This window comes from Oryza sativa, chromosome 4, assembly GCF_034140825.1.
Source record: "Oryza sativa Japonica Group chromosome 4, ASM3414082v1".
NCBI lineage: Eukaryota > Viridiplantae > Streptophyta > Magnoliopsida > Poales > Poaceae > Oryza > Oryza sativa.
The window spans coordinates 30,260,183-30,276,841 of record NC_089038.1 but is presented as its reverse complement, the minus strand read 5'-3'; the positions used below and the strand labels follow the sequence as shown (position 1 = coordinate 30,276,841).

The 16,659-nt window shown below is 49.5% G+C and overlaps 1 protein-coding gene and 1 long non-coding RNA gene across 2 annotated transcripts; one reads left to right on the top strand and one right to left on the bottom strand.

Moving 5' to 3' along the window:
• The first annotated feature begins 8,192 nt into the window (after positions 1-8,192).
• On the top strand, positions 8,193-10,165 carry LOC107280822 (uncharacterized). The gene is made up of 3 exons (XR_001545643.3): positions 8,193-8,451; positions 8,520-8,630; positions 9,892-10,165. It is a non-coding gene; the product is annotated as an uncharacterized lncRNA (long non-coding RNA).
• On the bottom strand, positions 8,574-15,813 carry LOC4336810 (putative ABC transporter C family member 15). Its single transcript, XM_015781568.3, has 11 exons — positions 15,681-15,813; positions 12,577-14,324; positions 12,204-12,290; positions 11,246-11,911; positions 10,919-11,083; positions 10,528-10,822; positions 10,182-10,396; positions 9,762-10,067; positions 9,417-9,480; positions 9,049-9,288; positions 8,574-8,961 (listed from the first exon to the last, which is right to left on the bottom strand). Exons 1-11 carry the CDS (start codon positions 15,709-15,711, stop codon positions 8,822-8,824), a joined length of 3,957 nt encoding a protein of 1,318 aa, XP_015637054.1. The 5' UTR covers positions 15,712-15,813; the 3' UTR covers positions 8,574-8,821.
• Between the last annotated feature and the right edge of the window lie 846 nt (positions 15,814-16,659).

Genomic DNA, 16,659 nt, shown 5'->3' with positions numbered 1-16,659 from the left:
ATCCAAAGAGACTAACAATGAGAGTGATAGTTCTTCACAAGACGCATCACCTGTTAAGCCACTCAATGACTGTAGCAGTGAGAATGATAAAGATGAGTATGACGGTTCTTTGCAGGATGCATCACCTAGTGAACCACCGAATGACAGTAACTGCGAGAGTGGTAAATATGAGAACAGTGACTCTCTACAAGATGCTTCACCCGCTGAGCTATCTGAAGTCTGTTACAATGGAAATGGTTCTTTACAGGATGCTTCGCCTGCTGAGCTATCTGAAGTCAGTAACAATGGAAATGGTTCTTTACAAGATGCTTCGTCTTCTGAGCTATCTGAAGTCTGTAACAATGGAAATGGTCAGGATGAGGACGGATGTTCTTCATCTTCTGAGTTTGTGATCCCTCCTGGATGGGCTCAAAGGGAGTACATAGCTTGGCGGGTCGAAGAGGAGGCAAATCAGACCGCAATTGGTTTGGCGCGTCTAGGCACTGCGCTACCTGACCATGGGATAATGGTACACCTCTCAACCAAGTGTGACTGTGAACATGGAAGAGAAATGAAGAAAGGCAGACCAGACATCACATGGTGAGAAGCTCTTCATATAGTTGATTCATTCTGTAGCCACAATTGCTTTTCTTTTCTGCAGTATTAACGATCACCATATGTTACAGGTTTGATCATTAGAGAGGGCCGTTGTTTGAGGAGCAAAGCTTGGGCTAACAGAGAGTGGAGAGCCTTTCTCATGTGGAACCTGTCGCTGATGCTGTTAGAATTTCAATGGTTACTCTCATTGAGAAGAGGATGGCACTCGAGATGGGGCAATTTTCTGGTTTTCTTCATTTACTAAACACAAAAGCCATGTCCTCCCAAAGAGGATTGGATACATATTTATAGCTGCTTGTAGCAGCCATGCAGCCATGCAAGTCTAAGAGGGTGCTGTCCTAGAGCATCCCAACAAACTGTCCTAGAGCAGAGCATCCCAACAAACTGTCCTAGAGCAGAGCAACCCAACAAACTGTCCTAGAGCATCTCAACAAACTGCTGTCCTAACTGTCCTAGAGCATCCAAACTGAAAGTAGAGATGCTGTCCTAGAAAGTTGAAAAGCAGGAAAAGGCACCACAAGACCAAGACCAACCAGCCAAGACTTATTCCTACATTCTCCCCCTAAGTCTTGTGCGCCGTCTTGTGGGAAAGTTGAGCCATCCCGATCCGGGAGCAAAGCTCAAGGAACTTGATCCTCCCAAGGGGTTTGGTGAGCAAATCCGCAAGCTGGTCCTTGGTGTTGATGTAGCTCGCCTTGATGCTCCCTTCCTCCAGGTAGCTTCGGATGAAATGGTACCTCACCCGGATGTGCTTGCTCCGTTCGTGAAAAACGGGGTTCTTTGCCAGGGCCAGAGCGGACTTGCTATCCACCCTGAGCTCCACCGCTCCAGTATCTCTGCCAAGGAGATCACTAAGCAGTCGAGCAAGCCAGAGCGCCTGGGTCGAAGCGGCGGATGCCGCCATGTACTCGGCCTCGCAGCGGGACAGGGCCACCACCTGCTGCTTGATTGACTGCCAGCTAACGAGGCACTCGCCGAGGAAGAAGAGAATCCCGCTCGTGCTCTTGCTGGTGTCAATGTCGCCGGCGTGGTCGCTGTCGCTGTACCCGACGAAGTGTGCCTTGTCAGGACACCTCGGGTAGTAGAGACCGTGGTCGAGAGTCCCCGCAACGTAGCGGATGATCCTCTTCACAGCCTGCTGGTGCTCCGTCGTCGGTCGCTGCATGAACCGACTGACGTAGCTGACGGAGAAGGCCAAGTCCGGCCGTGTGTGGGTGAGGTAGCGAAGGCTCCCCACAAGACGCCGGTACTGTGTAGCATCCACTTCCTCCGCCGTGCTGTCGCGGCTCAGCTTCAGTCTCTCCTCCATCGGAGTGAGAGCTGGGTTGCAATCGGTGAGCCCAGCCAGCTCAACGACGCGCTTGGCGTAGGCGGTCTGTCGAAGCGTGATCCCGGAGTTGTCCTGGTGCACTTCGATCCCCAGGTAGAAGGAGAGAGGCCCCAGATCACTCATCTGGAAGGTGGCCTTCATCTCCTCCTTGAACGCCGCGACCTCTGCATCCTTGGTGCCGGTGATCACTAAGTCGTCGACGTAGACACCCACCAGCAAGGCATTTCCTCCATTGCCCCGCCGGTAGATGGCCGCCTCGTGCGGGCTTTGCTCGAAGCCCATCCCCTTGAGCGTGGAATCCAACTTGGCATTCCACGCCCTCGGTGCCTGCCGCAAGCCGTAGAGGGCCTTGTGCAGGCGTAGCACCTTGCCCTCCTTGCCGGGAATCACAAATCCCGGCGGCTGGTGCACGTAGACCTCCTCCTTCAAGTCGCCGTTTAGGAACGCCGACTTGACGTCCATGTGATGGACGCCCCAGCCTTCCTGAGCAGCCAGCGCAAGAAGGAGTCGCACGGACTCCATCCGTGCCACGGGAGCGAAGGCATCGTCGTAGTCGATCCCCTCCTGCTGCACGAAACCGCGTGCCACCAAGCGAGCCTTGTGCTTGACGATGGCTCCGGCTTCATCCCTCTTCAGCTTGAACACCCACTTAAGGGTGATCGCGCGGTGACCACGAGGGAGGTCAGCAAGCTCCCAGGTGCGGTTCTCCTGAACCGCGTCCATCTCCGACTGCATCGCGGCACGCCATGCCGCGTGTTTCTCGGCCTCTGCAAAAGACCGAGGCTCACCGTCGTCGCACGCAAGGTGCAACTGCGCCTCCAGGTTGCGAGGCACCAGTCCCGGCACCGGCTGGTCGCCGAGAAGATCCTCCATCGTACGGTACCGTAGCTGCTCGCCGTCATGGTACGCGTCGATGCGCTCCCCGTCGTGGGAGAGCGGAGTAACGAACCCCACCGGGCTGCGCTCAACACGAGCTGGCGTCGGAGTAGACGTGCCCGGAGGAGTGGCTGTTGATGCTGGAGCGTGTGGGGACACCGGCTGGGGTGGTGTCGACGAAGAGCTCGTCGTAGTCGAAGTCGTGGCCCGAGGGTGTGTTGGTGTTGGAGTCGGTGGAGGCTCGGGGACTGGGGTAGACACGCTCGGTGAAGAAGAGCTGCCTACTCCCCCAGCTCCCTTGAAGTGGACGTACTCGATGGTGAAGTCGTCGTACGTCGGAGTCGAACCATCATCCACCGCCTTGTCCCATACCCACCCTCGCCCTTCGTCGAACACAACATCGCGCGCAATGCGCACACGCTGTGTCTCCGGGTCGAGGATGCGGTAGGCCTTCGAGCCCTCCGCGTAGCCGATGAACACCCCTGGGGTGCTCCTGTCGTCGAGCTTGCCGATGTGGCCAAGCTCCTTGGCGAACGCGAGGCAGCCGAAGACCCGCAGGTGGGAGACCGCCGGCTTGCGCCCATGCCAAGCCTCGTACGGTGTCCTGCCATCGAGGGCCTTGGTAGGCGAGCGGTTGAGGATGTAGGCGGCCGTCACCACCGCCTCCCCCCAGAAGATGGCCGGCATCCCCCTCTGCTTGAGGAGGGCCCGAGCCATCCCCACAACCGTCTGGTTGCGCCGCTCGGCGACGCCGTTCTGCTGTGGGCTGTACGGCGCGGTGTAGTGGCGCTGAATGCCCTCATCAGCGCAGTACGACGCGAATTCAGCCGCCGTGAATTCGCCGCCGTTGTCGGTGCGCAGCACGCGCAGCTTGCGGCCGCACTCCGCCTCTGCAGCAGCCTGCGCATGCCTGATGGCGTCCGCAGCCTCTCCCTTGATGCCGAGGACCATCACCCACATGTAGCGGGAGAGGTCGTCGACGAGCAGCAGGAAGTAACGTCGTCCTCCTGGTGTGGCCGGTGTCACTGGGCCACACAAGTCCCCGTGCACGAGCTGAGCCGCTCCTTGGCTCGGAAGCTCGTCTGCTGGGGAAAGGGGAGCCGCCGCTGCTTCGTCACCACGCAGACGTCGCAGAGCTGCTCCATGTGGTCGAGGCACGGCATGCCTCGCACCATCTCCTTGGCACTGAGCTGCCTCAGGGCCTCGAAGTGGAGGTGCCCGAAGCGCTCGTGCCACTGCCACGCCTCGTCGTCCCGACGAGCGGCGAGGCAAACTGGTTGTGCGACCTGCGCGCTGAGGATGTAGAGTCGATTAGTGCCTCTGGTTACCTTGGCAAGAAGGCGACGGCGGCGATCCCAAATCCTCATGAGTCCGTCCTCGACCAACACGCGTGAGCCGTTCTCATCCAGCTGTCCCACGCTGATGATAGAATTCCTCAACGCGGGGATGTAGTAGACTCCGGTGAGCAGCCTGTGCTCACCGGACTTGGCGGTGAAGGTGACGGAGCCAACACCCTTGATCTCCACGCCGGAGGCGTCCCCGAACTTGACGGAGCCTCGGACGCTGGAGTCGAACTCGGTGAAGAACTCCCGTCGGCCGGTCATGTGATGGGTGGCGCCGGTGTCGAGGTACCACCCATCAGCCTTGTCGTTGCTGGAGCCGTCGCAGAGGGAGACGAGTACCTTCGGTTCATCAAGGTGGAGGAAAGCCGCTGCGGCCGGTGCCGCTGGAGGTAGCTCGATGCTTGCGTGAGCTAGGAGCAGAGCCGGCTCTTCCTCCTCCACCCATGCGACGTGGGCCTGGCCGCGTCGTGGCTGTCGACAGTCTTTGGCCTAATGGCCAAGCTTGCCACAGTTGCGGCAGGTGTCGTCTCGTGCCGGCTTGTGGTTGCCGGTGGCAACGCCCTGGGCGCCTCTGCGGGCGCCACCCTCGGCACGTCTTCGCGCCCACCGTAGCTGGACACCTCCCCGCGCCTTGCGCGGCTTACGGCCGCCTGTCGGGGAAGATGACTCCCCCTTCCTCCCGTCACCCTGAGAGGCCTCCCACTGCTCCCGAGTAAGATGGAGCTTCCCGCCGATGGTGATGGGCCCCGAGAGAGGCTGTGGCTCATCACCATCAACGACCTTGAGGCGACCTAACGCCTCCTCGATCGACATCGTGGAGAGGTCCAGCAGAGATTCGATCGAGCGAGCGATCTGTCTGTACTTCTCAGGGACGCAGCGGAAGAACTTCTCGACAGCTCTCTCCTCGTCGTAGGTGTCGTCGCCGTACTGCACCATCTTCTGCAAGAGAGTGTTGAGACGGAGAGCAAAGTCATCAACATCCTCACCTGGCTTGAAGGCCAGGTTCTCCCACTCCTTGCGGAGTGCCTGCAGTGTGGACTTGCGGGCGCGGTCGCTGCCGATGCGTGCCGCAGCGATGGCGTCCCAGGCCTCCTTGGCAGTCCGCTTCTGGGAAAGCGAGAACTGCATCTCGGGCGGGACTGCAGCGATGAGGGCATCCAGTGCCCGCCGATCCTCGTCGTAGTCGACGTCGCCGTATCGGACTGCCTCCCACATGTGCCGCACCTGGAGCCTCACCCTCATCACCGCGGCCCACTCGATGTAGTTGGTTTTGGTGAGGGTAGGCCACCCACCGCCGGGACCAAAGTCCCTGACCACCGTCTGGACGCCGTGGTGACCATGGCGCCGGTCAGGGGAGAGAGAGCCGTGCCGCCTGCGAGGGCCGCGTGCGGGCTCCGGGCTGCCGCCGGCACGCCCGCGCCCGTCTGGGTTCCCGTCGGCGGGCGCGCGGTCCCTTGGGCCGCCGCCGCCGCCGCCGTGGAGGTGGGCTGCTGCCCACCGCTCTGCTCGCTCCCGTGCCCTTCCTCTTGCCAGCTCCTCAAGCTCCCTGTCGGCGGTGATGTCACCGGCGATGGAGCCGTTGATGCTGCTGCGCAAGGTCTCAACCTCTACCTCCGCCGCACGTGCCGCATCTTCCGCCGCCTCCGCCTCCGCCTCCGCCCTGGCTGCTGCCAACTCCGCTGCCGCCAGTCTGGCCGCCCTCGCTGCTGCTGCAGTGGTCTGAGCCGTTGCTCGCCTGCGCTCTTCTGCTGCGGCGAGCTCGGCGTCCTGCTGACGCCGAGTGCTCAAGGCGACCGAACGCCGAGACCGAGCGTCGGACATGGCGCACCTCCGGGGGGCTGCTGTGTGGAGAGGGGGAAGGGAAAGGGGAAGGAGGAGCAACCGGTGCTGCTGCTGCTGCTGCTGGCTGAGAGCTCAACCGAGCTTGGGAAGGGGTGGAACAAGAGATGTTTAGCCTACAGGAAAGTGTGGCTCTGATACCAGATGTTAGAATTTCAATGGTTACTCTCATTGAGAAGAGGATGGCACTCGAGATGGAGCAATTTTCTGGTTTTCTTCATTTACTAAACACAAAAGCCATGTCCTCCCAAAGAGGATTGGATACATATTTATAGCTGCTTGTAGCAGCCATGCAGCCATGCAAGTCTAAGAGGGTGCTGTCGTAGAGCATCCAAACTGAAAGTAGAGATGCTGTCCTAGAAAATTGAAAAGCAGGAAAAGGCACCACAAGACCAAGACCAACCAGCCAAGACTTATTCCTACAGATGCAAGAAGTGGTGGCGCAATCCTTTTGTAATATTTTGCAGATTATAGTATGTCTATGTTAGCATGTTACCTGCCATGGATTCATAACGATGAGAAAGAACCAATGATGCTAATACAACAGATCCAGGATTGACATCTGTTTTTTTTTAGTCACCTGTGCGTGAGTATCTCCTTGTGTATTTGCAGCTTGTGTGACTTGTTAATATAAACATGCTACAACATCTTGGTTTTTTTATTTCAGATGAACAGTGGGTTTAAACTTTTTACTCCTTTGCTAGTAGAAAGTGGCTTTGATTCTGCGCGGACTAGCTGCAGCCTGCAGGTTATAACCCTGACGTCACGCTATGTTGAGCTCCCAATGGGCCTAACATAACGGCATAGTGGGCCGTTAACGGGCCTCGTACCTGTACGGCCGAAACGGATCGGAGTAGCAAACCAAAGGAAAAAGTACACCCAGGGTCTCTCAACTTGTCATTGGGTTACAAAATCATCCTTGAGCTGCAAAACCCGATATACGATATACGACGTCCTTTAACTTACAAAACCGTTCACTTTAGTGCATAGACGGTTTTGATCCCGGGCTGAGTCAACGTGGAACCCACGCGGGCCCCATATGTCAGTATACCACGTCATCGCCCTCTCTCCTTCCCCTCCTCTCCATTTCTCTCTCTTCTCTGTCTTCTCGCAGGCCGGCCGGCAGGTACGGAGGAAGCCGGTGGGGCGAAGCGGGAGAGGAAGAGAGCGACGGCGGCCGGCGACGACGCGGGAGAGTCCACAGCCGCCGTACAGCGAGGGGGCGGGGCGGCGGGAGAAGGCGAGGTGGGGGCGACCGCGACGCAGAGAACGAGGCGAGCTCGGAGGTGCGGAAGGAACGCCAGTAGACGGCTCGGGCACCGGCGATGCTCGCGACCAGTTGAATGGGATGGTGCCGCAGCCAGCTGTGGGCGCCGCGGTCGACGGCGGTGCGCACTGCTCTCCGTCAGGGTCGACGGCGCAGCGCGGCATTGGGGGCGCCGTGGCCAACGGCGGTAGCGCGCGGCTCTCCGTCGGGGCCGATGGCGCGGAGCGGCATGGGGGCCGCCCTCAGGAATGACGCCGCCCCGGATCCAGCAGTCGGCGGCGGCAAATGTGGCGAGGGACAGCAGCAAGAAGATGGATGAGATGGGGAAGAAAAGATGGATGAGATGGGAAAGAGAAAGAGGGACGACGCCGCCCTGGATCCAGCCTTCTCCGCTCGCCGCCGCCTCGCTGGCTTCGCGCGCCGCCGCTCCGCCTCATCGTCGCCCCACTTCGCCCGCCGCCGCCGCCGCCGCCCCGCTCCATCCCACCAGCTCCGTGCGCCGGCGCTCCGCTGCTCGGCTTCTCCCATGGGAAGATGAAGAGGGACGGCGCCGCCCTGGATCCAGCCTTCTTCGCCCGCCGCCACCTCGCCGGCTGCGTGCGCCGCCGCTCCGCCTCGCCGTCGCCCCGCTCCATCTCGCCAGCTCAGTGCGTTGCCGCTCCACTTGCTCAGCTGCTCCCATGGGAGAGAGCCGATAGACACACAGAAGAGAAGGAAGGGGGAAGAAGAGGCTAACACGTGGGGCCCACGTGGGTCCCAAGCTATGTCAGGTGCCAAGTCAGATAAAACCAGAGTGAAAACCACCGGGGATGTGTTGTATCTGGTTTTGTGTGGTTCAAGGACGATTTTGTAACTGGATGCCAAGTTGAGGGACCTTCGGTGTACTTTTTCCGAAACCAAAACCAAACCTCCAAATTTTCTCAAAAAAAAAAAAAGAAAAGGAAAAAGACAAACAACCTCCGGGGCTTCTGCTCTCGCCCCTCGCCATGCCAAACACGGCGGCCCTCGCTGGCGTGCGCGGAACACGAACCTGAGGCCCTGAGCTCTAGCGCGGCGCCACGCGCGTCTGCGTGGTGTTTCGCACTCCCATCTCCGAAATCCGCAGCTGCGCACGGCCTTGCGCGCGGTTGCAGGCCACCGCCCGCCGCTACCACCCTGCTTGACCAGATGCAAGCTCCATCTTCCCAGTGTTCAAATCCGTAAGCACTGCTCACCAAATCTCAGTATCAAGTCTCAAGCATTCGTTAAAATCAGTGTGCATTCGTAGACCCAGAAGTCTGGGATTACCAGTCTGTGCTGGTCAGGGGACGCGAAACAGCTGTTCGACGGAATGCCTCAACCAGCAGGATGTTTTCTTATCTGGGAATCACAAGCTAAGGTAGTGCCATTTTTCTGTAAATTAATCATTTACGCTGTTTTGCTATTCATAGGTTTTACATGCAACATTTAGAAAATTTTACTTGGACTACGAAGCAATTCCCTGCCCCTTGCTGAGTTGCTGTGGCGCGGATACTTCAGGTGTGTCGTGGGGAATATAGCCATGTAGAATGTAGTATGTCTTCAGGAAAATTAGTAGCTACCCATCCTGTGCATTGCCGTTGAAGACTTGAAGTGCTGCGATTGTTGTGAGTACTCTTTGGTTAGCTTAGAGAATGTAGAGTCCTCTCTCTGGAGCAGTTTGGTGGGGGTGTCGTATTCTAAAATACTACCTGCATAGAGATATCAGATTTAAAGAGTGACGTAGCTGTGCAACATGATATTCTGAGGTTGTTTTAGTATTGTAGTGGTATACCTACCTTCACCAAGAACAAGAATAAGGTCACTATCAATAACAGTGTTCATCCTATGGGCAATTGCAAGCACTGTGCAATCTTTGAATTCTTGACGAATTATCTCTTGAATAATCCGGTCTGTAGCAGAGTCAACTGAAGCAGTTGCCTCATCAAGGACTAGTATCTTGCTCTTCCTCAGGAGAATTCTGCCTAAACAAAATAGTTGTCGCTGTCCCATGCTCCAGTTGTCCCCATTTTCAATTACTGCGAATGAAATATAAATTCATAGTAGCATAAGTATTTCAGAAAAACTACATATTAACATGTTCTTTTCCTAAAGGACTCATTGCAGTTTTTTTGTCTTCCTTCAAAAGTTTAATGCTGAGCAGTACCTATTTCATCCAGCTTTTTCTCAGTCGAGCGCACCACATTGCCAAGCTGACACTTGTCTACTACCTGACATGGGTAGTTCATTACTTCAGAATGAAAACTACTGTTGATCTACCCTAAAATTACTTCTAGTTTGTATGCTTGCTTTTGAGGTCTTATTCATTTACTGGTGGATAGGGGTCGCAATCTGTACCATCTTCACTTCATATTGTTGTCGTCTATTCACGCTTACCCATTTTTTTTGCTTTATATGATTTGTGCTATTTATGGAACCATTGTCTATACAAATAGAAAAGCTTTGTCATATATTCTAGTTAGGATGTAACATGTAAGTTTTCTGCACTTACCTCCCATATCCTACTATCTGGGTACTCGTTCATGGGATCAAGATTTCCTCTGATTGTACCATCGAACATCACCGGATCCTGTGGGAGAATACATATTCTCGATCTCAGATCATGAAGTCCAATTTTGCAGATGTCGATGCTGTCAATCTTGATGGTCCCTTCTCTTGGCTCAACAATCCGAAAAAGTACTTGTACTAAGGTTGACTTCCCACTACCTGTGCGTCCAACAATACCTACTGTTTTCTCAGCTGGAATCACACAAGTTATGTTTTTTAATACTGAAGGGAGATGTTCTGCATATCTGACCTGTATGATTAAATGTGCAATATCATTACTGGGCCAACTAAAGGGTGTACACCTCTGATACTTAGTATGAAATAAAATTATTATGATCTTCTTTCTAATCATTTAGAACCATACCTCTAAGTTGCTTATGCTTATCATGCCAAACTCTGGCCATGCCATTGGTGGCTTGCTACCCTCGGTTATGGTTGGGGCTTCACTTGGAAGCTTTGTGTACTGTAATATTCTTTCAACTGATATCATGTTTGCTTCTGCACGACTTATATTCCGGGTGGCTTCTGATAATTGTGTATTCAAATTCCATGCATACATCACTACCAGCCCACCAATGCCTGTTTTGCAGCAAGAGAACATCAACCCTTATACCAGAAAAAAGATATTTATCCTTCAAGTTTGAATGACGGTAGAACAGCATGAGTTTACGTTCAATTAAATTCATGGGTCCGAACAAGTCAAAACTTACTTGGATTAACAAAACCTTGTGGAAGACGCACAAGCAAAACCAACGAGAACCCAAAGACAAAGTTGCATAACAAATTCATTCTGAAAGAGAGCCATTCTACTGCAGCCATCAAGTGAAACCATGGTCTTGAATGATTGTCAAGTAGACTCAGATTTGATCTGTAGAACCGGTCTTCTTGGCGAAATGCTCGAATTATTGCAGCTCCATAGAAAGTTTCCCCAAAATGATGAAGAATTGGAGCCTTTTGAATTCCTGATAGGCGAGCTAATTCTGTTGCTGTTAGACTGTAATATCTCTGCAGGATATTATGGGAGATATGATTCATTCTCAATAGGCATATTGTGTGTACTGATACTATTTTGAATCTGACTAAGTTACAGTTAACTCTTACCTGATACCTGATGCAAATCAATATTGATGGAATAAAAATAATGAGAACTGGCCAGGAAACATATGATATGATTAGTATTGTTCCTAGAAACTGCATCACTGAAAATGTGCTCTCACTTAATGTTGACGCTGTCTCCAAATCTAGCACACTTTGATCAATCGAAGCCTACATGAACAATGCAAAAATCATGTATTAGCAACTCAGGTAAAGCGACATACACATTACACTTTCCTGTGTAATGCAGTATATGTTTACTTATTTTACATAGAATTTCTTTAGGATTTATTTTACATAGTTTACACTTCTGAGACAGGAGAATGGACTGACCCTGTTTAAGATTCGCCCTGTAGGTGTCGAGTCAAAGAAAGACATAGGAGCATGAAAGATGCAATGCATCATGCTCTTGAACAATTTTTCTGATGTGAGGAGGCCGGTTACAGCTACAAGAACTGCTCGAATCAAGATACACAAGGCGCTGCCAACTGATATAAATACATATACCATGAACTGGGTGGATTCCATTTTTGATTTGCTTCCAGTTCGTGGATGGCAAGCTGATGCCATCCAATAGTTGCTTCCCACTTCAAATATCTGAAAGAAGCATTGTGCTGCAATTATCATAGGAATGAAAAGACCACCTCGAGCAGCTGTGAGGTATGACCAATACACTTGCTTGCTAATGTATCCATTCTCTCTTTCTTCACCCTGCAGCAATTTCCCTTCTTCAGTGTTATCTCTAAATACTTCTTGTCTGCAATTTATCATATTTGTGTTTTGCCATTTGCTGCTGATTTCCTTTTCTGCATCGGACTCATTGATGCTTGGTACCTTTTCTGATTCTGCATGATGCTTTGACAAATATATGCTTGTGCCTTTTGCGTTACAAACTTGTTCGACGGCACAAAAGTGAGCCCCAAAGATAACTCCAAAAGCCATGTTCTGTTGGAGTTCTTGAAATTTCCCTGCTTGTGCTATCCTTCCATTTTGCATCACCTGCAATATTGCTTCAACCAGTCAAGTTAAACATACTAGTTTCTTTTCTGGGATCCTTATGAGTTATTGAGAGGTAGTAGTATCTCCTAGTGTGGATCATGAGAACTGATAGGTGTAGCTACTGAAAGTTATACAAAACTAACACTAGGAGATACCTCTACACCTCAAGCCTGCAAAGGGCTGTAAATTCTCTAAAAGGATTCCCATATGCACAGCATGTTTTTAGCAGTCATCATTATTTATCCTAATGTTCAGTACAATCATGTCTTTAGTTTTTTTTTCAGGGGCTTACCATAATAAGGTCTGCATCAACTAGAAATTCAACTTGGTGCGTGACGTATAACACAGTTTTATCCCTTAGGACCCCCATCAGGCATTTCTGCAAAAAATGTATAGAGCCAATGTTAATGGTTATGTAACAGGGCTTCTCCTTGCCAGTAAAAATATAGATATGAGCAATTTATTTTAGCGAGAGAAATAAATATCAATAATAATATGGACAAGATTATTGAATAATCACAAGATCTCAAATATACGATGCCCATTGTTTGTCCTAGAGAACATGATGACTTCTTTTAACTATGGAAAATTTGAAACCATCAAAGCATTATATTTTTGTGACCCTGGTGTTATTTTCTTTTGTTGGCTCTTAAGGGGAAAAGGACCTTGTATAGATGCCTCCCAGTTTGAGGGTCTACAGCACTGAAAGGATCATCAAACAGGTAGACATCAGCATCCTTGTAAACTGCTCTTGCTATTTGAATCCGTTGCTTTTGTCCCCCACTCATAGTCGTTCCCCGTTCTCCTATATCTGTCATATCACCATCCGAGAAAACTCCGATGTCTTTAACCAAGGCACATGCTTCAATTGTCCGCTCATACCTATCAGTTTCAAATGGGCTCCCAAAGAGAATGTTTTCTCTAATAGTCCCAGAAAGTATCCATGACGACTGTGGAACATATGCTTTGGTTCCAAAGACCTTAACCGTTCCTTGCACTTTTGGCATCTCTCCAAGTACACATGACAACAGGCTAGATTTTCCACTCCCAACAGCTCCACATACTGCCACTTTCATCCCTTTGTGTATCTTTACATGTATATCTTGAAGTGTTGGGATTTTTGCATCAGTTTTCCAACTGAATGCTCCCTGATCAATCTCTGCAGAAAATTCATTTTCGTCTATTGCTACTTCCTCAATTGCATCAGATCTTATTTCTTCTTCTTGGAGATATGACACTATTCTGTCAGCTGAGATCTTCCCCTGTGCAAAGGCAGTAAGCAATTCTGGTAGACTAAAGATAGGCTCCTTCAGTATATTCACAGTTGCTAGTGTGGACAACACTCTTCCAGCTGTTAGAGGGATTCCCATCAGAATGCATGAAGCAAATGTCATGATTGATATGACAGCGGGTGCTCCCCAGAACATAAATGCTAGTAGTGCTTTTAGTCTTAGAAATTCCCACAACCACAAATGTTCTCCTTTCCTCAAATATTCCAATTTCCTAAGGTATTGGATATCCCAAGCTTGAAGTTTTAAGATCTTCATGCTTCTTATAACTTCAGATGTCATGTCCATTCTGTCATCTTTTGCTTTCATAATTCCTGCGTGCAATCTTTTCTGGATTCTTGTAAAAGGAATATTGCAAAGCATTATTATGGCTGTTGTTGCTATTCCAGCTAAAGAACCCAGACCAAGATTTTTCCAAAGAATATAAGTTGCTAGTGTAATCTGTATAGGCATCATGAAGACCATGTTCACATACCATGCAACATTAACAATCCTCTCGATGTCAACACTCACATAGTTAATTATCTCCCCTGAGGTATGTTTCTGCCTTGACTGGCTTGATAAATAAAGGACCTTTTGGTATACCTGAGATATCAGAGATGTTCTTAGGCGCAAATAAACCTGTAGACTTCCAAAGAACCATTGTCTGTAAGCAAGAGTTTCAATAGCCTTCGCACCTACAAATACAAGAACAAGAGAGTAGCCTCTTTCAAATCCATTATCTCCACTTAGATAGCCCACGAAGTCCTTGATTAAGTATGCCCCCACAAAGGAGGCGACTACACTTAGGACTCCAAAGGTTGCATTGAGTGCCGCCTTCTTCCAAATGAGAAGGAAGGCTGCTTTACAAATCGATGAAACTGTCAGAGGAAAATTCCCTTTCACAATGATATTACTGAATATTCTGGAGATGTGTTGGGCACTTTCCTCCTCACCAACATCTGGTATGTCATCCTCATTCAAAGGCTTATTGGCACCTTTAGCAAGAAGACCATTCATCCAAGAGAAAGTGAAATGTTGTGAAATAGTTGCCTCTCCATAAGAAGATTTCCTCCTGTTTTTCACATTTTCTTCTTTTGAAGCATCTGGAAATGGTTCTTGTGTGCCGCAGGTGAATTGGATCCCTGTTTTGCAATGAACAAACGTGTATTTGTACAAAAGGAGAATTAAAAAAATCTGATATTTCTTCTGGTTCAAATGATAATTGACACAAGTGTGCCATTTTGCAAAAACCATACCTTTAATTTCATTTTATGGTACGTATGCCAAGTAAAACTTGTGAACTACACTATTTAGTTGCTTAGTCATAAAGAACTCAAGTATTCTTTTTTTGAGGAAAAGCCTTAGAAGAGGACAGGGAGAGCCTGTTTTCATTAAAGAAGAAGAGACTTGGCCCAGTTTTTGAGGGGAAACCAGGCCCAAAAACCTCAGAACTCAAGTATTCTATTATATGAAACTTAATAAACTGCGTCAAAGCTGTGGTCTTCTTTTCTGTTGTTGCACATCGCAAGTTTAAGCCTGAAATATGTTATTTTTCCATGTTGCCCATTTCTCAATAATGGAAGCTTTATTAAAACTCAGTCAAATACAACAAGATGATACATTCTAATTGAGCCCACTCCCGACCTCTGCAAGAAATGCACACAGCCACAAAACATGACCTATCTAGACCCCCATTGCCTTCTTCATGCTCTTAATTTCTGTAACATACTGTTCACCTGTCTGGCTATCTGGGATTTTTCAAGGTGTACACCTACGGTCATTTTGATGGAAGGTGAAGGGGAATTACCTCAACTGAACAGAGGATGCTGGTTATACAGAACTACTAACATCGTAAGAACATTCTATGATTCTGATGCAGACATACAGTACAGTTTTAATCTAATCAAGGAGGACGCCATATGTGGGACACCGCAGCGAAGTGTAAGGAGTCCTAGAACATCTACCTTAGGAGTTAAGAGAATCTATGAGATTGTATGTATAAACATCAGGTTTCTGCAAATACTCTTATCTAAATTCCTAATGCCTGTATTGCAAATACATACTTTCAGTTCGCATTAAAGTGTGATAGTATGTATGCACCTTTGTTCTCAGGTAGCTTGGCAAAATGGCAGGTCAGACGGATCAAGCTGCTCCCAGGTATTGTGTTCTATATATCATTTTCTTCTTGTGATAATGTTGTATTGAAATGCTCCATCAAGGAGCGCCTTTATAATTCCTACGTGTAGGTTAATCTTATGCAGTATTATTGATTCTATTGTGTCCCAAAAAATACTATCTATTCAACTTGCTGGTTCTACCGTATCTTTGTGGGGACATAGTGAAATGGTTGTGATCTGCTCCGGAAGGTAGGAATTCCTTCCAAAGTATTTATAAATGACTAGGAATAATTATTTGAAAAACTTCTATTTCAGTAGAAAGCACACGATAAAGCAAGATTCCATTCACATGAGCATGACAAAAATTAGCATGAATCTTACCTGATTGATTTGCAGTTTCTTTGTACACCATGTTGAAGCCGTTGGCTTCAGCTACTGTTTCGACTAGAGATTGTCCTTAGCTGCTGAACAGTAACATTAGTGTAAATCAGCTTACAACTTAGCACGGGGGACTGCCTTGCTAGTAGTTTCCATTAGGTTATATACTTAGATGTCGTACTTGGATTAGTACAGTCATTAAGTGCTTAAGTGCGTGTAAAGTATGCGCCCTCTAATGCTCGATTACTTGGCTAACTTTTCTGGCTCGACGCGTGTAAAGACAGTATCGTATGATTCGGATCCAACCTTGAGGCTCAGATCAATGACAGATCGGCACCGGTGTACCAATCTGAATCTGTGTTGTGGTGGATGATCAAACGATCGAGTATAAATATTCCGTTATCTAATGTGATAGCTCTGCTTTCATTCGCTACATGCAACCTTTTCTTCATAACAAGTTTTTGTAAACTTATAAAGCTATAACATATGTCTACATAAACTAGTTCATGGTTAAAAAAATCTACGCTACAGTGGTATTTACAACTCTGTTTACATGGTCACTCACTTCAGGTCGACATGAAAAAGATCGATTTATCAAGCCGGTTAAAATAATTGCCTACCATAGTACTTAAATAACTCAAACTATCAAAGTTCAAAGATAATGGTGTCTTAGTTCGCTCGCACGATAGGTAGGCCCCAAGTTGATTTGTGAGAATTGATAGACATGTGTGCGCACCTAGAGTAGTGGAATGGCATGGAAGAATCCGGACACATACTTGTTTGGTGCCGGAACAAGTTTTAGTTTAGGCAATTTGTAAAAGGTTAGTAAAAAAAAAGTTCATCGATCCAGTCTACGAACGTGGTTGCATACAAGTGTGATAAGCACTGGTGGAGAAAGGGGCTTTACTCCCGGTTTTCAAACCGGGACTACCAATCCGGGACTAAAGATCACTATCTTTAGTTCCGGGTGAAAAAACCGGGA